Source organism: Rhinopithecus bieti, unplaced genomic scaffold, assembly GCF_001698545.2.
Source record: "Rhinopithecus bieti isolate Rb0 unplaced genomic scaffold, ASM169854v2 scaffold_9976, whole genome shotgun sequence".
NCBI lineage: Eukaryota > Metazoa > Chordata > Mammalia > Primates > Cercopithecidae > Rhinopithecus > Rhinopithecus bieti.
Window position 1 is genome coordinate 420022 of NW_016806761.1, and position 15991 is coordinate 436012.

Genomic DNA, 15991 nt, shown 5'->3' on the forward strand with positions numbered 1-15991 from the left:
CTTTTTTTTTTTTTTGAGACGCAGTCTCGCTTTGTCGCCCAGGCTGGAGTGCAGTGGCCGGATCTCAGCTCACTGCAAGCTTCGCCTCCCGGGTTTACGCCATTCTCCTGCCTCAGCCTCCCAAGTAGCTGGGACTACAGGCGCCCGCCACCTCGCCCGGCTAGTTTTTTGTATTTTTTTAGTAGAGACGGGGTTTCACCATATTAGCCAGGATGGTCTCGATCTCCTGACCTCGTGATCCACCCGCCTCGGCCTCCCAAAGTGCTGGGATTACAGGCTTGAGCCACCGCGCCCGGCCTTTTTGATTGGTTTTAATTTCTGTTTGTTTTTTGTTTTTGAGAGAGTCTTACTTGGTCACCCAGGCTGGAGTGGAGTGCAGCAGTATGATCTTGGCTCACTGCAACCTCTGCCTCTCAGGTTCAAGTGATTCTTGTGCCTCAGCCTCCCTAGTAGGTGGAATTACAGGTGCACACCACCACGCCTGCTAGTTTTTGGATTTTTAGTAGAGATGGGATTTCACCATGTTGGCTGGGCTGGTCTTGAACTCCTGACCTCAGGTGATCAGCCTGCTTCAGCCTCCCAAAGTGCTGGGATTTACAGGCATGAGCCACTGCAGCCTGTTCTCCTTTTTTAAATGAATTTTCATTTCAAATAGTTGTAGCACCTACAAACATTGTAAATGGGAAGAGTACTGAAATGGCAAGAACTGACCCTATTCCTTGAATGAGTCGCATGATCGCCATGAATGTGTTTCCTCGTGTAAAATGGGAATAGCAGGACCTATCAAAGAGCTATTAGAGAAACCAATGTGACAGTTCTTTGGAAAATTATAAGCTATATATGTATATATGTGTATATATATATACACACACACACACATACACATGCTGTTTTTACTTAATCTGAGTTTTCTTGTCTTATTCCTCTAATCTATTATTACTTTTCTCAATCCTTATAATATTTTCCCCATGCTCAATTAACACATTCTTCCACGTGTAGAAATTCAAACAATGTATGACAGCTTTTATATTCAGTCTCCTGTCATCTAGTCTAGTGACTTTCAAACTTTAATGTGTGTGAGAAGTACCTGTGGGACTTACTCAAAATGTTGATCTCTGCCAACTTTCATCTCCTCCCCATCCCCAAGATTTCTGATGAAAAAGAAAAAAGGTCTGGAGGTCCGGATTTTAGTGAGCACCCTCAGTGATTGTGTTGCAGGTATTCCCTGGAAGACACTGAGAAACAGACTGTTCTAACCTATATGCTGCCAACAATTACTGTAACTAAAACATTTCTGTGATATAACCAAGCTGTTCAGCTATTTTATAGTTTCTTATTAGAATGATTAAAAGATAGGGAGAAACTTGGAAATACTGATGCCTGAGCCCCACCCCCAGAGATTCAGATTTGGTTAGTCTAGACTTAGGAGTTTCACAAAAGAGCCTGGTGTGATTCTGATGTATACCCAGAGTTGAGAACTGACTTGAAACATGAAGAGCATGGCTTATGTGTGAGGGCAAATACTGTTTATTATTTATGCAATGTATTGTGCTATGGGTTTTTGTTGTTGTTCGTTTTGTTTTTGCAGATGGTCATTAAATCTTGGTTGGTTGATTGATCTAAACTTTAAGCCAATGAAATCAGAATCTTTGGAGGTGGGACCCTGGCATTTAACAGTTTACCAGATGATTCCATTATATAGCCATGATTGAGATATTGCTGAACTAAACTGATTTGAACTGTAATGATAGTGCCAAATTTAAGATACCAATGAGAAAGTTAAACATAAGATCAGTTTGACAGCAGTGAGGATCTGCTGGCCCTCATGTCTGCCTGAACTGTGTTCTAGAACCTGCGTTTCTTCTTTTTTTCCTCCTTCTCTCCCTTCCTTCTTTGCTTTCTCTTTTGAAATCTGGATTGATTATCTGAAGTAGGTAACAACATACTGTGTTTAAAGTGACTTTTTGTTAGCCATTCCACAATTTATACAGATTTCAAAACATGTTTTACATAATATAGTTGACCCTTGAACAACACAGGTGTGAGGGTCCATTTTCACTCAGGTTTTCTTGTCCTTCTGCCACCCCTGAGACAGCAAGACCAACCCCTCCTCTTCCTTCTCTTTTTGATTTTGTTAATAACATTTTCTTTTTTCTAGATTACTTTATTGTAAGAATACAGTATATAATCCGTATGACATACAAAATAGTGTTAGTCGGCTGGGCATGGTGACTCATTCCTTTAATCCTAGCACTTTGGGAAGCTGAGGTGGGTGGATCACTTGAGGTCAGGAGTTCGAGACCAGCCTGGCCAACCTGGTGAAACCCTGTCTCTACTAAAAATACAAAAATGTAGTGGCCATGTAAAATCCCAGCTACTCTGGAGGCTAAGGCAGGAGAATTGCTTGAACCCTCGGTGGGGGGCAGAGGTTGCAGTGAGCCGAGATCAAGCCACTTCACTCCAGCCTGGGTGAAAGAGCAAAACTCCGAGTCAAAAAAAAAAAATTCTTAGTCAACCTATGTGTTGCTGGTTAGGCTTCTGGCCAGTGGTAGGCCATTAGCAGTTAAGGTTTTGGAAAATCACACGTAAATTTTTGACTTTATTTTCTAATACCCACATTGTTCAAGGGTCAACTGTATATCCAAATTTTGTCAAAAAAAAATTAAATAAGTAAAAGTAACTTTTCACTTTTTCCTGATGCTTCAGGTATCTTATCTTTTGTGTGAATTTATTGTAATTTTCTTCTTTCCCTTCCTGCTCCTTCAAATTTCAAATTTTCAGGTTCAGTAAGTTTTAACAGTAGTTTAGTTGACCTTGTAATGCTCTCCTGCATTGGTGGCTTGCTTCAGATTTTTTTTGTTTTTTTTCCTGTTGGTGTATTGAGTTTATTTGAACATGAGATGTGGATACATTTCTTCTTGGGTAAAATGATTGTATCATTTAACAATAATCTTTGTTGCATCTGCTGTGAACATTGTAATTACAGTTTGAAGTACTTGAAAATGTTTGAAAATAAACCAATGTGACTTAGGTAAATCGCTTGGAAATTATACCATGTCTTGATATTTTATTAAAATATCAAAATATTTCAATTATGAACAAAAACTTAGAAACAAAGCTGTTGTGAAATGCAAAGGTGTTTTTGTTCTGTTGCAGGGGATTATTTATTTCAATCTCAGACAGAGGTCATGTTAGATCAATTGTGGATAACTGGCCAGAAAATCATGTTAAGGTACTATTAGTACAACCCTCCTTTTCACAATGTTTTCTCTTTTCTTGTAAATTACCTCTAAATCTCCAAGAACAGTTTTTCATTGTTGCTCTGATTTATTTTGCACTTATATACATGCAGATTTAGTGCTTTGCAGCTGAGGCGATGATAATAGTAGTAGTTATAAAATGGGCTACCAGTATAGAGTTTGACTCTGAGAAAGAAATTGGAGCTAGAATACAAGGTGAGCCCTCTCGGTATCGGCACCACTGGTGTCTCCTGCCCTCTCAATATCCCTTCCTATTTCACTAATATTATTCTAGGTAAAGAAAATACTTTAAAATGCCATAAAAACTTTTGTTTATAACGATGTTAGAGAAGTTTAGTTATGCCTTTTTTTCTTTTAAATCTAAGATTTAGAACCTTAGCAAATATAAAAATGTTAAATATAGCAAATATAAGCCCTGGCCTATTTAGTTATCTTTCATAAAGTGAAATGTAATAACTTATTTCAAGATCTTTGTGTAGGCTTTTGTAAATTTTATTATAGGCAACAATCTTACCTGCCTTTATACTCCTTTCCAAAATAAACATTGATGAATGATCATTGGTTTGAATAATCTAGCAAACATTTGGTCAAATAATTAAACTCACAGTATCATCTTAAGACCTTCCTTATAAATAGATATTTTTTTTGTTCTAGACCTTTTCTTTTCACAGTTGCTAAGGTTTTCTTGTTTGGCCTAGGTTATTGTGTTGGAGTACCATGCTGTTTATTTCTAAACTCATTTTTCTCTTATGGTAATCTCTCCATCAGAATCTTGTTCATCTCTGCCATATTTAATCTTTCTGAAGATATTTAAGTTGGTCCTCTAGTCAGAAGAATTCTATTCCTAAACCGAAGTCAGAGGGAAATCAAATCTAGTTAATGTCTCATAATAGTCAGAAATCCTAGAATTTTAAGTATGCGTGGTTGGTTTATATTGGAAATTAGCCAAGAAACAATTTTATTTTTAAGAGCAAAGAGTATATATGTATGAAGTGACTCTATCTTTTTAAAAATGCTTTTCTTTAGTGCTCCATTTTTGACAACTTTTAATTTGCATTTTTTTGTGATTAAGGCTGTTGTAGTGACTGATGGAGAGAGAATTCTGGGTCTTGGAGATCTGGGTGTCTATGGAATGGGAATTCCAGTAGGAAAACTTTGTTTATATACAGCTTGTGCAGGAATACGGCCTGATAGATGCCTGCCAGTGTGTATTGATGTGGGAACTGATAATATCGTGAGTAACATCATTTTCCCCCTTTATCTTCCTCCTGTATTTTTAAAAATTTGTATAGTATCCCTCTTTCGAAAATGATAATTTAAGAAGGGAAAGTTTTATGATTAAATGTTAGTTTTTTTCTTAAACTCCACTTTTAATATTTATATAAATAATAGTAAATTAAGTCTATTAAAAGTTTCTTGGGCTGGGCATGGTGGCTCCTGCCTGTAATCCCAGCGCTTTGGAAGGCCGAGGCAGGCAGATCACTGGAGGTCAGGAGTTTGAGACCAGCCTGGCCAACATGGTGAAACCCTATCTCTACTAAAAATACAAAAAAAATTAGCCGGACGTGGTGGCACAAGCCTGTAATCCCAGCTACTTGGGAGGCTGAGGCAAGAGAATCGCTTGAGCCCAAAAGACAGAGGTTTCAGTGAGCCAGGATCACGCCATTGCACTCTAGCCTGGGTGATGAGAGTGAGCCTGTCTCAAAAAAGAAAAAATAAAGTTTCTTGAAGGGCAATACATTTTAAAAATTGTATTAGTAATTTTATTTTGCAATTTTATTGTATATGTTTAAACTAATTATATAATATAAATTATTTTATTTTTACATTTGTTTTGTTTTGTAGGCACTCTTAAAAGACCCATTTTACATGGGCTTGTACCAGAAACGAGATCGCACACAACAATATGATGACCTGATTGATGAGTTTATGAAAGCTATCACTGACAGGTATTTTAAAAGTCTGAGTATATGAAAGCACCTTTAATGGGGTGGGGCGGGGTAAAACCAAAGTTTTGTTTTGTTTTCCTTTATTTCTTGTGAAGATAAGCAGGAGACGATTAAATTTTTGAGAACTTTGTTCTGCTGGCTGTCTCTGCCTGATTAGATGTGGTGATTTGAGGTGGTACCCATGGTCTGCCTTGCTTTCTTGAATTACCTGACATTTTGAGGGAAGTCTGCCCTCACTGCTCCTATCAAACCCTTACTGCTCAGTACCTTTTTCAGCCTTGACCTTCAGGCTCACGCCCACCATTCCACTGAAGCTGTTGTGCAGCTTTCATATTTTAAGTTCTCTGATCATTTGGTCCTCCCACCTCTCTACCTCTTTGCAACATCGACTAAGGTTTTCCCACTTCTATGTCCTTGAAACTCTCTCTTCTCTTGATTACTAAACAACTTCCTCCTAACTTGGTCTTCCTCCCACCTTTCTCTCTTTCTCTATCTTTTTTTTTTTTTTTTTTGTCATCTTCACAGCTTCTTGCTGTCTTATTAAATGTGGATAACCACCTAGTCCTCTTCTCTTTCAGCCATGTCAACTATGACCTTTATGCATGTTACTACTAAACCCATAAAAACCCATCTGTAGTCCCACTGCTCTTCTGAGGCCTGCATTTCTAATAATCAGAATATTCCATCTGGATATTCTGTTGTGCGTGCATATTCATATCCCACACTGAACTCCTTTCCTTTCCAAACAACCTGTCTTCTGTATTCCCACCTTGTATTATTGGCAGTAACATTCATCCTATTGCCAAAACTTTGATCTTGGTGTTATCTTTGACCCTTCTGCCTTCTCCATCAGTCTCCCATGCAGTCAGATATTCCTCAAATTCAGTGGGTACTACCACTTAAATATCTCTTGTTTTCCATTGCCACAATCTTGCTCTCTCCTTATCTCTCTTCTGAAGTTTTCTAATTCTTCCTCTAGTTTCTTTCCTCTCCAGTTCATCTCCACCTTAATACCAGATTGTTTTGAAACATGTACTTCATTATGTCATTCTTTTGCTTGAAATCTCTCATTGGTTTCCTATTGCCATAGGATAAAGTCAAACTCTTTACCTTAATGATCTAACCCTGGCCTACCTTTAAAATTGCTGGCATGTAGAAGGTATTTAAAAATTAATTCCTTTTCAGAGTCGAAGTCAACAAGTCTAAAACTGAACTTCACATCTTCCCAGAAATTGTCATCTCTCCTTCTTCCTCTCACTTTCCTACCTTGGACAACCAAATAGTATCTTCTTAGTTATCCCAGTTACCTTGACATTGTAACAGCTTCTTCCTCATTTCCCAGTTGATCCTTATCAATTTCTATTCATCCTAATAGCTCATAGTTACTCCTTTTGCTTCCTGCATCTTCTGCTTCAGATCTCTTATCTTCGTATCACAGTAGCCTCCTAGTTGCTTCTGCCACTTGCATCTCTCCCCACACCAATATGTACTACGTATCACTGGCAGGTTTATCCTTCCTAAAGGGAGTCATATGTGAATTTTTTCCTTTCTCGGCAGCCTTCACTGTTTCTACATGGGATGCAGAAGAAAGTCCCTCTTCTCTAATTTAGCATTAGAGATTCTCCCTTATTTGGTCCCAACCTGCATTAACCAACTTCTCCCTTATCTCTTAATGTAAACCATGAAATGTATAGCCAGACTGTTGAAAATTCAGGGTCACCCTAATAATAGCCTGCTTTTCTTTCTACCTCTTTACTTTTTGTTCTTTCAGGGCCCACCTCCTTTTCAAGCCTTCCCTTACTACTTTAGCTCACCTAAACGATTGACATCTTCTTTTTCTGAATGTCAGTGAACTCAAATAGCAATTTTTCGTTACTTATTTAATATATACTTTCTTGTGTTGCTGTTTAACTATTAATGTAATGAAAATATGCATATCAAATATATATTTTTTGAGGTTCAGAGTCAAAGGAAGTGTCTCCTGGACACTTGAAAATAGTTTACATAGATTGATATCTCATGGGTTTATCATGGTGCCACGTTCTTTTTAAACACCTCATACTTTTTTTATTGAATAATTTCTACATTTTGGATCTAGTCTTTCACAGGCTCTGAAATTTTTCAGATGGCCTTAATTGAACTAACATAATACATTATTTTTGAATGCTATCATTAGGGAATATTAGGTGGAAAGCTGTTTAATAGTATTATTTTCATCACAACTATTGTGGGTTTTGCTGTTGCTTGTTTTTAGACCTAACCCCGGCCCCCGCGGCAACACACCTCATTCAGTTCGAACAGACTTTGGAAATCAAATGCTTCGTTTTCTGACGAAAGTACCGCAGACGAAAAATATCGTACTTTCATGATGCATACTTCAAGGTAAAGCAAAAAAAAAAAAAAAACTTTAGGGTTTGGGATTCCTACTTTTTAAACATTTTTAATGTGCCCGTTTTTTATTTGTAAAACTCTTTGTTTTTCTTATAGGGACAGCTGCAGTAGCTCTAGCAGGTCTTCTTGCAGCACAAAAAGTTATTAGTAAACCAATCTCTGAACACAAAATCTTATTCCTTGGAGCAGGAGAGGTAAGTTTTGTAGGCTTTTTAAAACTTAAGCCCATCCTCTCTTCTAGAATTGGAAAATGGGCAGAATATTGATATTTATAAAAGAACATAATGACCCTGTAATTTTGTTGAGGTAGAGGGTATGAAATCAAGACTTCTTCTGTAAAACAGGTAATTTAAAATATGTTTAGAGAGAATATCACAAAGAATTTTGTTTGATTTGTAAGGGAAAATAAACCAAATAGTTCTTATTATAGCATATAATTTTGCTATTTAGAAGGCTATTGGGGGATGTATGTTTTGACTAGTACACAGTTTGGTACTTTTTGTAATGTTGGTTTTCATCAAATATGTTGTGATTCTTTAGCATATAGCATATATATAACTATGAAGATTAGATAGCATATAATCTTCATATATAAAGTAATTCAAGCATTGCCTCATACTCTAGTATATATTGAAATTTATGTTTTGTTGAACAGGCTGCTCTTGGAATTGCAAATCTTATAGTTATGTCTATGGTAGAAAATGGCCTGTCAGAACAAGAGGCACAAAAGAAAATCTGGATGTTTGACAAGTATGGTTTATTAATTAAGGTAAGGTATTTAAAATTTGGAGAAGCAAAAGAGTGTATTATATTTTTAGTTGGATTTTTAAAATATTATTCCTTAAAATCTTGTTTCTCATTGGAGTCTCCAAATTATACCAGTTGGGACCTTCTGTTCTCTTTTTAACAAATGTCCCCAGTCTTACTGTCATTTACAAAGACTTCTGCTTCATATTTAATTAATCTGTATGTTGGCATCAGACTTACTCTTTCTTGCTTTGTTCTCTTGCTCTTAAGAGATCAAATGGCCATTGTACAAGTATGATTGTGTTTGACACTCCTAAAACTAGGTTTTTAATAGGAACTGAGAATTTCCTGATTAAATTGCAGTATTGCAGAATTTTTGATATTTGAGCAGAATTTTTTTTTTTTTTCTTAATTTTTTGGAGTGGGGGAGAAGGGGAATGAAGTCTCTCTCTGTCACCCAGGCTGGAGTGCAGTGGTGCGATCTCACCTCACTGCAACCTCTGCCTCCTGGGTTCAAGTGATTCTCCTTCCTGAGCCTCCTGAGGCCACTGTGCCTGGCCATGAGCAGAAATTCTTAACCCTTTGGAGATGGTAATCCCCTGAAGCAATCTAATAAAAATCTATGGACCCTTTCCCCAGGAAAAAAGCATGTGCTCCTGAAACCAATTTATGGATAATAAAGAGCTTATCTCCCAGATTAACTTAGTACCTTTGGGCCTGACTACCTTTGTTGGCATTGATTACCATTTTCACTAGCTTAAGAATGTCATATATCTTCTACTGTGTAACACATTGAAATATAACTAAACTGTTTCATAGTTAAACCAATCGAGTACACAATGCTGTTAAATTTTTGTATGTACACATTAAAATATAATGGTATAGCTGTTGCTTGGCATTTATGTCTGTGGAGCAAGCTATCTAAATGTACTTTACTCCAGTTCTAAAATCTTTTCTTCTTAATTAGAACCAGTATTCTGTTAGTACAAAAAATAAAATGAAAAATTGAAGTATGTGAATGAAAAATCTTGAGTGCTTAAACTACATGTAATTTAAAATGTAATAGTAGTTATATACCAGACGTTGTTATAAGACTTTACGTGTATTATCTCCTTTAATCATCTCAAAAACCCCTGTGAAGTTTTACAAATGAAGAAACAGTTAAAAAGGTCAAGGGAGTTATCCAAAGTCATCAGCTTATAAGTGACAGAGGCAGGATTCAAAACCAAGTATCCTGACTGTGAAGTCTGTGCTCTGAATAATTAAACTGTGCTGCCTCCCAAAGAGGCTGTAACTACCATATTTACTAGTATGTAAGGCACAAGGATAAAACATCACATATTTAGAAGGCTATTGGGGGATATATGTTTTGACTAGTACACAGTTTAGTTTGGTACTTTTTATAATGTTGGTTTTCATCCAATATGTTGTGATTCTTTAACATATTGGTAGGTCAGGTCTAACGCAGTATTGGTAGCTACAATGTGTTTACTTAGCACATATGAGAACCCTGTCCATCTCCATATTCATTATCAGATTATATATTTCTTTTCCAGTGTGCAGGTATCTTGGCCTATGGGCATTAGGCTTCCAGTGTCTCCTGGTGACCCTAAACACTGCCCTTCATTTTGAAACTTTGAAAACAGTGACTTCTTATGTCACTGTTTGCTCAGCCTGGTTTTCTGAACTGACTGATGATAGTGTGCTGCTTTTCCAGCCCCTGCAGGTCCTTATCTGGGGTTATCTTGGAGTTCTGATGGAAACACACTTTTTCAGGAGAAGTCTTCTTTTTTACCAAAATAAGAATATGAACTTCTCAGGTGGTTTTTGCATTCAGTGTGATTTTGTCTGCCTCAGAGCTTTGAGAAACTCTTCATTGTTCTAGTCTGTCAGTGGTATCTCTTCTGGCTTTGTGGCACTACTAAGAATTTAACGTTTATGGTTTTTGACCTGGGATTTGGAAAAGAAAACATGTCTCTTCATTCAGCCATCTTTAACCAGAATTCCCTGTTCCTCTTGTTTCTGAACTCTTGGTAGTACAAGTCCGTGGTGGCTGTCTGCAATTCTGAAATCCTAAAGGCTTTGAAATTCCAAAATTTTTTCCGAAATTTATTTTGGTGACCAATCTGATTGCCCTGAACTTACCTAGTAGCAAAACCTGACTCAAACTACAAAGAAGCTCTTGGTAATCTTAACCTTTTGTAATTGATGTGACTATTCGTAAGTTTGTTCAGTTATGGAGTATCTGTTGGGAGGGAGAATATGTAATATTTTATATATGCCATATTGTATTTCTAAAATATGAAAAATTCTCAGCCAGGAGTGGTGGCTCATGCCTGTGGTGGCTCAGCTTCCCACTTTGGGAAGCTGAGGTGGACGGATGGCTTGAGCCCAGGAGTTTGAGACCAGCCTGGGCAACATGGCAAAACCCCATCTCTACAAAAAAATTAGCCAGGCATGGTGGTGTGCGCCTATAGTTCCTAAACTATAAGTAGTTTAGTGTGCCTAAACCACTCTGGAGGCTGAAGTGGGATGATCACCTGAGCCCAGGGAGGTAGAGGCTGCTACTGCACTCAAGTCTGGGTGACAGAGTGGTACCCCATCTCAAACCAACCAAATTAAATTAAATATAAAAAATTCCTAATTCCAAAACTCATCTACCCCAGATAAAGGATTGTAGGCTTTTGTGCCATATTGGACTTAGGAAGACCTCATAGAGTAAATGCATTTTTTAGAGGAACTAGAAAGTTTCTAAGAATAATGGGAGATTAGATTTTTGTTTTATATTTGAGTTTATGGAATTGATGAAGATAGAATTGGAAGATGCGGGTTGAAGAGGAAAGTAAATGAAAATGAAAAGACATTTCTATTGTAGAAACAATGTGTAACTCATAATGATGTCTTTTTATTTCGTCCTTAATATGCGTTGACTAAAAAAATACTGTATTTTATCTCAAAATTTAGGGGCGGAAAGCAAAAATAGATAGTTATCAGGAACCGTTTACTCACCCCGCCCCAGAGAGCATACCTGATACTTTTGAAGATGCAGTGAATATACTGAAGCCTTCAACTATAATCGGTAGGTAAAGTTATTCTGATAAATAATTTTACTCCCTAACTGTATGTTGCCAGTCATAATTACCATGTAGGATTACTAAAAATGAGTTGGCAGTTTTGTTTTACCTAGCTTTCAGCTTGTACAACGTTTTTCTATGATAACTTTTGGTTACCATGCATGAAATTCAGTTACCAGATGTTGCTTTATATTTTTAGGTCCTAGACACTATGTAGTCGATCATGCTTTGCTTTTAGAGTTGGTATTACTATTGGACTCAAAACATGAAAAAGACCAAAGCCATTTGCAGATTTTACCAGGGAAATTCTGTGCAGACTCAAAGTTTTCGTGGGCAACAAAGCTGAAAACTTTGAGTGTGGCATTGCATAGCTGCCATCAGACTATGCCATCATGGCATTACCTTCTCAGCGGAAAATGTATAAGTGTCTAAAAGAGGAGCTATTTTCTATATAACTGTAAGTTGTTTTGTTTTCTTTTTTCTTTCTTTTTTTTTTTTTGAGATGGAGTCTTGCTCTGTCGCTTAGGCCGGAGTTAGCTCACTGTAACCTCCGCCTCCCAAGTTCAAGTGATTCTCTTGCCCCAGCCTCCCAAGTAGCTGGGATTACAGGTACCTGCCACCACACCCGGCTAATTTTTGTAATTTTAGTAGAGATGGGGTTTCACCATGTTGACCAGGCTGGTCTCGAACTCCTAACCTCAGGTGATCCACCTGCCTCGCTGGGTGAGACTCTGTCTCAAAAAATAAATAAATAAAAATAAACAACTCCCCATTTTCCCCACCCCCCACTTCCTAACAACCACCATTCTACTTTTTGTCTCTATGAATTTAACTACCTCATATAAATGGAATAACATGGTATTTTTCTCTTTGTGACTGGCTTATTTTATTTAGCATAATGTCAGGTTTCATCCATGTGGTAGCAAGTTTTATCTTCCCAATTAGAGTGATGAAGATAGTTGTGTACTCTTTTTAAAAATTGGCTGGGCATGGTGGCTCACATAATTCCAGCACTTTGGGAGGCCGAGGCAGGCAGATCACCTGAGGTCAGGAGTTTGAGACTAGCCTGGCCAACATGGCAAAACCCCGTCTCTGCTGAAAATACAAAAATTAGCCAGGTGTAGTGACACACACCTTTAATCCCAGCTACCTGGGAAGGTGAGGCATGAGAATCACTTGAACCCAGGAGGGGGAGGTTGCAGTGAGCCGAGATTGTGCCACTACACTCCAGTCTGGGTGACAGAGCGAGACACTGTCTCAAAAAACAAAAAGTTGAAAGAATAAAATTTCCCATAATTTACTGTGTGTATAGTAGACAATAAATATTTGAGAACTTTCAGCATCTTGTTTTTTCTTTTCAGATTTGAGATTGCGTTCTCATAGATTTTGCATTGCTGAGATAGTGCTGTCTTTGTGATGAGATATTACCTGTGTTTTTGTTATTGTAGGCCTATTGTAGAAATGCTATTGATAAGCATTGCTTTTATACCTATAATAAAGTTGCTATTTTTCCCTCTTACTTATTACAGGAGTTGCAGGTGCTGGCCGTCTTTTCACTCCTGATGTAATCAGAGCCATGGCCTCTATCAATGAAAGACCTGTAATATTTGCATTAAGTAATCCTACAGCACAGGCAGAGTGCACGGCTGAAGAAGCATATACACTTACAGAGGTATTACTAATCACATGAATTGATATGTGTATTATTTTGCCTCCACTAGCTTATTAGTTATACATTCTTACACAGTTGTTCTAGTGGTTTTCCTAAAGATTACAGCATGCATCTATGGGTGATCAAAGTCTGATATAAATCATTGCCAATTATGGGAAACAAGTACTTTATAACTCCATTGAAATGCCCTCACACTGTTTGCATTATTGTTGCGAATTTTAATGTTCTATGTATTTTAAACCCAAAATACATGATTGTTATATTTTACAAAAATTATTCAGATTTACCTACATTTTAATTTATGTATCACTATTCTTCCTGCAAGTCTGCTTCTACCTAGGATCATTTTCCTTCTACCAGAAGAATTCCTCTATTTAAGTGTAGGTCTAATGAATTCTCTTAGTAATTTATTTTGCCTTCATTTTGAAGGATATTTTCACTGTGCATAGAAGTAAAAGTTGGTAAATACTTGAGCATTTTGAAGATATTTTACTGTTTTCTGACTTTCGTTTTCTTTTTGATGACATATCATTGTCTTAGGTTTTTAACAGTTTGACTACGGCAGACCTATGGGTGGCTTTCTTTGTATTTATTCCACATGGGGATTATACTGCTCCTGAATCTGCGGCTTGATGTCTGTTTTTGGTTTTTGTTTTTTCTGTTTTGAAAAAATACCAGCTAGTATCTCTGCTTTGGCCACATTCTCTTTCTCCTCTTATGGGACTCTAATTATATGGTCAGAGATATATCTCACATATCTTTTACACTGTTTTCTATATATATTATCCCTCTTGCACTCTGTGTTTCAATCTGGTGATTTCCTTTGGCCCTGTCTTCTAGTTTGCAGATTCTGTGTTCAGCTGTGCTTATCTGTTGTTAGATTCTTAATTTTAGTTACTGTGTTTTTTTCATTTGTAGAATTTCTGTTTTATCTGTATAGGAAATTATTAATTTAGTAACAGACTTAAAATCATGTACTGTAGAAACAATCAATTTCTAAATATTGCTTTTTTGTACTTACATTTCATGAAACATTTCTTTTTACTCTCTTCAAGTGCATCATCACCATCAGTGTTTGTCTTTTCTGGGGCTGTTTTTTTTTTTGAGTCATCTGACAGCTGTGGAGAACAAATTTTTATTTACATCCAAACTGTTTAAGATTGACTACTTCTAGATCTTTGACACTACCATGGGATTATAGCCCAGTTACAAATATCTGCCTATAAATCACTCGACATTTGGGTTTTTTTCCTACCATTCTGTAAGGATGTAGTTGTAATCTCCACAATTACTTTCTATATTGTTCTGGTAAGTGATCTAACTGGCTCTAGAAAGTGATTTTTAAAGGCTTGTTTACAATGATGTCTAGCAACTGTAATTGCTAGATTACATCCTTGAGATTAAGTAATAAATCTGTGATGCATTTTTTAATCTTCACTCCTTTAAAAAAAAGATTTTATAATAGAAAATATTATAGTATATGTCTTAAAAGCTAAGGATTCTTTTAAAAATATAACCACAGGGCCGGGCATGGTGGCTCACACCTGTAATCCCAGCACTTTGGGAGGCCGAAGCAGGCGGATCACGAGGTCAGGAGATTGAGACCATCCTGGCTAACACGGTGAAACTCCGTCTCTACTAAAAATACAACAAAAATTAGCCGGGCATAGTGGTGGGTGCCTGTAGTCCTAGCTACTTGGGAGGCTGAGGCAGGTGAATGGCGTGAACCCAGGAGGCGGAGCTTGCAGTGACCTGAGATGGCGCCACTGCACTACAGCCTGGGTGACAGAGCAAGACTCCATCTCAAAAAATATATATATACACACACACATATTGTGTGTATGTATATATGTGTGTGTATATATTTATGTATAACCACAGTACTGTTATACCTCATTATTTGAACAATAATTATATCTTGTCATTTAATTTTTTTTTTTTTTTTTTTTTTGAGACAGGGTCTCCCTTGGTCGCCCAGGCTGGAGTGTAGTGGCACAGTCATGGCTCACTGCAGACTCCAGTTCCTGGCTCAAGTAATCCTCTTGCCTCAACTTCCTCAGTAGCTGGGACTACAGGCAAGCACCACCATACCCAGCTAATTTTTTAATTTTTATTTTTGTAGAAACAAGGTCTTGCTTTGTTGGCCAGGCTGGTCTCAAATTGCTGACCTCAAGTGATCCCCCTGCCTCAGCCTCCCACAGTGCTGGGATTACAGACATGAGCCACTGTGCGCCACCTAATTTCTTGAATATATGAATTACAATTAAAATTTTCTGATGGTAACAAATATCTCACTCATTTTTATTGTCTATCTTTTGTTCTGTCTTGGTTATCAGGTTTGTTTATAAGGCTAATTTGTACTTCGTTTTTTGTTTTGTTTCGTTTTTTTGTTTGTTTTGTTTTTCACCTGCCTCAGCCCCCCGAGTAGCTGGGCTCCTGCCACCATGCCCAGCTAATTTTTTTGTATTTTTAGTAGAGACGGGGTTTCGCCATGTTAGCCAGGATGGTCTCAATCTCCTGACGTCGTGATCTGCCTGCCTTGGCCTCCCAAAGTGCTGGGATTATAGGCGTGAGCCACCACACCTAGCCTGTTTTTGTTTTTTTTAATTGAGGGATGGATAGTGTAGAAAAAGAACTACAGCAATAATTTAAGGCTGTGGATAAAGTTATCTTTGGAGAAAGGGACTTTACTTTTTCGAGCAGATCACCATAATCCAGTCAGGATGTGGTCCACATGAGACCTGGGGTATTTCCAGTTTGCCCTTTCTCCTGGTATCCACTGCTTTGGGTATGAATCATCAAAAGTCCTGAGGTATTTATCAGCACCTCTCATCCTTAATGGTCCCTGAACATCCATTTTCCTCTCTGTCATCATGAGACTTTGGGTAGCTTTGCTGT

General features: G+C 37.5%; 1 protein-coding gene across 1 annotated transcript in view; it reads left to right on the forward strand.

The window, feature by feature from the left end:
- Positions 1 to 15991, forward strand: part of ME2 (malic enzyme 2) — a 65536-nt gene that overhangs the window by 29821 nt on the left and 19724 nt on the right. Inside the window, exons 5-11 of the mRNA XM_017877556.1 lie at positions 3157 to 3232; positions 4333 to 4494; positions 5106 to 5226; positions 7694 to 7794; positions 8256 to 8369; positions 11312 to 11426; positions 12951 to 13093. Of these exons, the coding sequence (XP_017733045.1) occupies positions 3157 to 3232; positions 4333 to 4494; positions 5106 to 5226; positions 7694 to 7794; positions 8256 to 8369; positions 11312 to 11426; positions 12951 to 13093 (832 nt within the window). The remainder of the gene's footprint in view (positions 1 to 3156; positions 3233 to 4332; positions 4495 to 5105; positions 5227 to 7693; positions 7795 to 8255; positions 8370 to 11311; positions 11427 to 12950; positions 13094 to 15991) is intronic.